The sequence below is a fragment of the Limulus polyphemus genome, unplaced genomic scaffold (assembly GCF_000517525.1).
Source record: "Limulus polyphemus unplaced genomic scaffold, Limulus_polyphemus-2.1.2 Scaffold1661, whole genome shotgun sequence".
In the NCBI taxonomy this organism is placed as follows: domain Eukaryota; kingdom Metazoa; phylum Arthropoda; class Merostomata; order Xiphosura; family Limulidae; genus Limulus; species Limulus polyphemus.
In genome coordinates, this window is record NW_013667271.1 from 95,187 (window position 1) to 100,908 (window position 5,722).

General features: G+C 32.5%; 1 protein-coding gene across 1 annotated transcript in view; it reads right to left on the reverse strand.

Annotated features, from left to right (window-relative positions):
- The window catches only part of LOC106464463 (BRCA1-associated protein-like), a 30,740-nt gene extending 26,410 nt beyond the window's left edge, over window positions 1-4,330 (reverse strand). The window contains exon 1 of the mRNA XM_013924609.2: window positions 4,027-4,330. Within this exon, the coding sequence (XP_013780063.1) occupies window positions 4,027-4,102 (76 nt within the window). The 5' untranslated portion in view covers window positions 4,103-4,330. The remainder of the gene's footprint in view (window positions 1-4,026) is intronic.
- Window positions 4,331-5,722: the final 1,392 nt, after the last annotated feature.

Consider the following 5,722-nt stretch of genomic DNA (forward strand, 5'->3'; position numbering starts at 1 on the left):
CAATTAACTACAACAAAAACTAACAAAAAAAAAAGTATATAAAAAAAAAAAATTAGTGTATATGTAACTACTAACTTCTCCTTCATGCTAAATGGCAGTGATGAAGTTTCTAGTTCAACTAAATCAGATCAGGGAATTTGGGGGCATATCATCTGCTGATGGCGCCCCCATAACTCGCAAATAAAAAAACAAAATAAAATAACTTCTGAAGACGACGTAGAGGATGTCGCAACATGTACATGTAGAGTGTGCTTTTAAAGTGGAAGCCGCTGACGGCTTCTAAAAAGTTTTTATTAATTATTTAAATATAAAAAAAGTTTTTTAATTATTTATATAATTTTAAATATTACACAAGTGCCGATCCTTCATATTTATAGGTCATTCTGTCAGACAAATGTTACCAACCACTTTTTCCTCACGATCATACAACACAATATCCTTTCTGGATTCAGGTTAGTCATACTCACTTAATTTAGATTTCTGGTGAAACCAATTCACCAGAAGTATTAGTAACTTACAACCTTAGCTTGACAATAAATCAACACACGCGGAGTAACATGATATCTTTAGTTTACTACTGAGCTGACAATGAACAACATGTTGATTTTTCTAACCAAAACTGGATGGCTTATGTGGCGAATGCATATCAGGTCTATTGGCTTAAACTTTCTTCTTGATACTACCTTATCATAACTTAACTTCTTTTTTGGTATGTGGCTGCTTTACCACTAATGCAGGTTTCAACAACTCTACATATTTCCTGTGGAAACTGTGAGAATTTTACACTTGGTAATGTACCGTACATCAAATCTACAAGAAACTATACTTTCTACTCACACATTACAAAGTTTAGTGAACATCTAATTGTTTGCTGTTCAGTTGCATGATCAACTATGCACTATAAGTTTATATGGTAAGTGTTAATCCCACTTAGTTTGGTTAGGTTTTTCAACATTCTCAAGCATATGTTTGATAGCCTGAACAGTCTATTTTGCTAAACTGCAGATAACATTGTAATTTGTTTCTCTTTACAACGTCTAATGTTCCACAAAATCCTGTCAACATCTGAATATTGAAACTTAGTGTTTGATCCATGTGAATCTCTTCAAGCACTCCAAATTAGAGTATTTCTTAATCAGACAATATAACAGGAAAAGTTTTGTGATGTTTAAATCACCTCTCAATGTCTCACTTCTACACATTTTTCAGGTTGTATGGTAATACCTGGTGCTTTCCAGCCCTTGCATCATAGAAAATCCAAAGTTTCTTCTGCTTTAGAGACCTTGGATCCACAAGTTGCTTTACAGGTTAGACATCATATTTCCTGTCTCAAAGTAGCAATATATTACACAATCATGTACATATAACTCTTCTTACAAGTACTAAATGTTATGAATATTCATACTACATTTACCAGTCTGAGGTGGCTGTGTTTTATACTGCTACCTGACAGGTAGTGCACAAGTAATTGGATCTGTTCGGATCTTTCCTTGTTCTTCCCAAAGCTCATGATTAACTATTTGAAGTGCTAAAGACTCTATACTGTAATAGGATCATCACTGGTTGTGTGGCTTCTTATCATTATTGTGAATTGGTTTTAACTACTCGTGTGATTCATTTTAACTGTTACTGCAATTGTTTACTGTTCCATCATGTAAAAAATCTAGAGATGTGCTGAATGGACACACTCTCAATGGCTGACAAAATGTTTTTAGCATTTCTCTACTTCTGACCTGGTCTGTACTGTACAACAAACTGCACTCTTGCAATGTGGTAATTCAATATGCAACTATGCTTTTCAGAGGTTTGAAGTTCACTGTTCATTTCACTGATGCATGGTCTGCTTAAAGATGAAATTTCTACAATACAAGTAGAGTGGTAATTTTTGACAAATGTTACAATCACGAGCAGTTTTTTTTCGTAGAACTGACATTTAGTAGTCATTAATATGTGAGAAATATATGATTTTATATGTGTCGTTCCATTATGTACTTGCAATAATAACATTCAATATTTACTGTCACTGTTATCAGTATTAAGCAAAAACGGTCAATTTTGTCAATAATACACAACGGTAAAGGACACAGCAGATCATACTTTAGAAACTGGAGTACTTGTTTATTCTTCTTTGTCTATTCAAAAGTATGTCCGCCTTAGTTAATGCAGATGGCAGCGTATCTATTTTAGAGAAATTGGTGACAAACTATCGAAAGTATACACTGAGTGGTCACAAGTAAATAGACACCATTTAACTGATTTATGTTTACAGAGCACTATATAAATGAAAATGGTCCGCACACTAATTATCTTGTGCTACAACATGCCTAGAACTCAAGGTTCTCTCGAATTGTCAGATTTTGTTAGAGGAAGAATAGTTGGTCAAGCTGATGGTGGAATAAGTCAGCAGCAAATTTCGCAGAATTTGGGAATCCCGCTTTCGACAGTCAACAGAATCATCGTGCAGTTCAGGAAACAAATACATTTCCAATGTGCATCATTATGACAATATTAGTGACAATAAATTAACAGTAGTTGTTACTGTTATTTCAAGTATAAAATTATTTTTTTAAATTTTAACACCATGAAAGAGAGATCTCTATACAGAGCTCTGTGAATCTCCTTACAAAGATGCATGACCACAAACATTAGCAAATCTGTGAAGATTAACAGTTTTATTAAGTGAATTAGTTAAGAATATATACATTTAACTTAAAACGGTTTCTACTTTTTTTAAAAATAAGATTTGAATAACTTTGCTCATAAAATATGAAAGTAATTTACTTAGGGCTGAAACTAAGAAACTTGATGCTTATTCATAAAATGATCCTATATTTACACAGGAAATTCAAGAATATACATTTATTCTTGTGAACTATTAACTGTCAAGCTCTTTAAACTACTAAACATTAAATGTGAAGTCCAATCTATCATTCATCTTACCACTTGTCACTGATTTACCATACCATATTTGATTGAATTCCACCCCTGAACAAAGGCAAATCAAAAGAATAAGACTAGGCTTCTTAACATAACATAAAAGCACAACAAGGGACCTTTTGGTCCATCCAGCCATCCTTATCCACTAAATTAAACTAAACACTAAAAATTTCAAGGCTATCTCTCATTCAAATACTTATCAAATTTTTCCTCAAACTACCTTAACCCTTCAACTGTAGTTGACATTATATGATGCAAGCATTTTGCTCATAACATTATGAATGCCTCACCGCAAAACTTCATGAATCTTTGCACATGGGACGGTAGGCAGATTTACACAAACCACAAATGAAGGGTTAAAAGTTAAATTAACTTTATCTACCATATATGAAGGTAACCCTTTCCAAAGGCCAACTGCCCCGTTAGAAAAATAAAACTGTCATAGCTGAAGATGACTTCTTCCATGTCAAAATTTATATTTGTGTCCCTTAGTCCTACCAATGAATACAAAAAAATGAGGCATCAACATCATGAATTCACTTAAACACCTCAATCAGATTCTCTCTAACTCTTCTTCATATAGTGATGGAGTGTATATGGTGTTTTGTGGCTTTGAAATGTCATTTTGTAACATTTTCTATGAATATTAAGCTGTTTTCTGTTAACTTATAATAACTGATTTCACCATCCTCTTAACATAATCTTAAATTAAAATGTACACTATTATTTAAATGCTAGTAAATGGACAAGCCTATAGACTTTGTGTGTACACTGTCAAACTTAGAACAGGCCTACTAATAACTAAGTACTATACAATGACATTTTGATGAATGCTTATAAGAAGCATATGTTGTGAGTTTGAGTTCCTTTACAAAATGAATTGTCTTAACCAATTTGGAAAGTGTTAGGTATTAACCTTAGAGAGAGATTTAAAATTTCAAAAAGGTTCGCCCCTGCACAAAAAGTAAGAGCATTGTGACTCTAGTTCGGCAAAAAATATACATTAGCTGGCCGTCTAATAATAATTTTAACTGTAACTACCACCCAATGCTTTTATTTTCAACAAATCTTAGGCTTACTGCAACTCACCTGTATAATGTAGATCTGGAATAAGAGGATAGTCTGAAGCTATTTCAAACCGCAAAATTACTAAGGAAATTGACATAATAAACAACCTTCCAAAAAATCCCAGTCAAACTATGATCAAGTTGGATTCCAGACATACAGTGAGGCTTTAAGTGAAATTCAGGCAATGTAAAAAATAAATAAAATTCAAAGTTAGATTATATGATTTTGTCAAAGTAAAATATTGTAAAATATAAGCCACATAAATTTTCGAAGGGAAACGTTCAAAACATAAAGCATAATAATACTTCAACATTCAGCGCCTTCTATAACATTACGTCATAAACATGATACAACAAAATGATTTATCAATAATATTCATTCTACACATACGGTAACATAGGATCATAGAAGATTAATTTTAAGAAAACGAACGAAAAAAAAAATATATAATTGAATTGAAAATACGTATTAATAAATATAATATATGAATTTTAGTTTGAATCTTTAATAGTCAAATGAACACAATTTGCATTAATTATGGTAATATCTGACGCAATTTCTTGCCAATATCTTTTCTGTATATGTGTCATTTAAACTACTGAATTAAAGATTAGCCCCCCAGTAGCACAGCGGCACGTCTGCGTTAAAAACCAGGTTTCAATAACCGTAGTGGGCAGAGCACAGATAGCCCATTGTGTTGTTTTGTACATAACTTCAAACAAACAAACAAAATTAAAGATGTAGGTTTTTAATTGGCCGCTAATAAATAAACATGTTATATGAAATGCAGAAAAAACAAATTATTTTTCGGCTAAAGAAGGCATATTGAATTCATCCTTAAGTAAACATTTACACGAGCATTTCCAATATTTTTAGAATAAACTGATCTCCAATTTAATAAAAAGAGTATATGAAGTACTAACTCTTAATATATCTTCAAACTTTGTCATCTTAATACTGAATATTACTTCTGACTTCAGGTTTCGATACACGTGGTGGGCAGAGCACAGATAGCCCAGTGTATAGCTTTGTGCTTAATTACAAACAAACAAACAAATAATACTGACTTCATGGTTTGTATCCGTTTATTATTTCTTCCAACTAACTTAAGAAATAATCCAAATGCTAAAATAAAAAAGTGTCAAGATGATATTCAGTGATAAATCTTGTCAAACATAACACTATGAAAAACTAACACTGGAATGATTTGGCTATATTATAGTTAAGAGATAATTTTTAGCACCCGACATAACTGCAATGGTATTCCAACAGGAATATTAAAATTGATAAGGGCTATTATAGTATGTGTTTGTGTGTTGTTTTTTGTTTTTTTTATTTGCAAAGCCACATCGAGCTATCTGCTGTGTCTATCGAGAGGAATCGAATCCCTGATTTTAGTGTTGTAAATCTGTAGACTTACCACTGATCCACCGAAGGATGGGTTACTACAGTAGGATAATGTTGGCAGCGCCTAGTGAGGAACGCTGTTCAAAAACTACGCTTTTCTTCATACTTTAATTGTTTTCACTTGTCCATATGAATTTGTTAGGAGTGAAGGCATGGGACTATTGCAGTTGCTGAACCAATGCTACTTTTCTTTATCGAAAATACGTATCTGAATAATTGGAGATTTTAACAAGAAATTTCTGAGTCTTATTTACTGTATTCAACCTCCGGGAGGTATACTTCTGGTTTTTTCCTCACCTTTTTCGCAAAG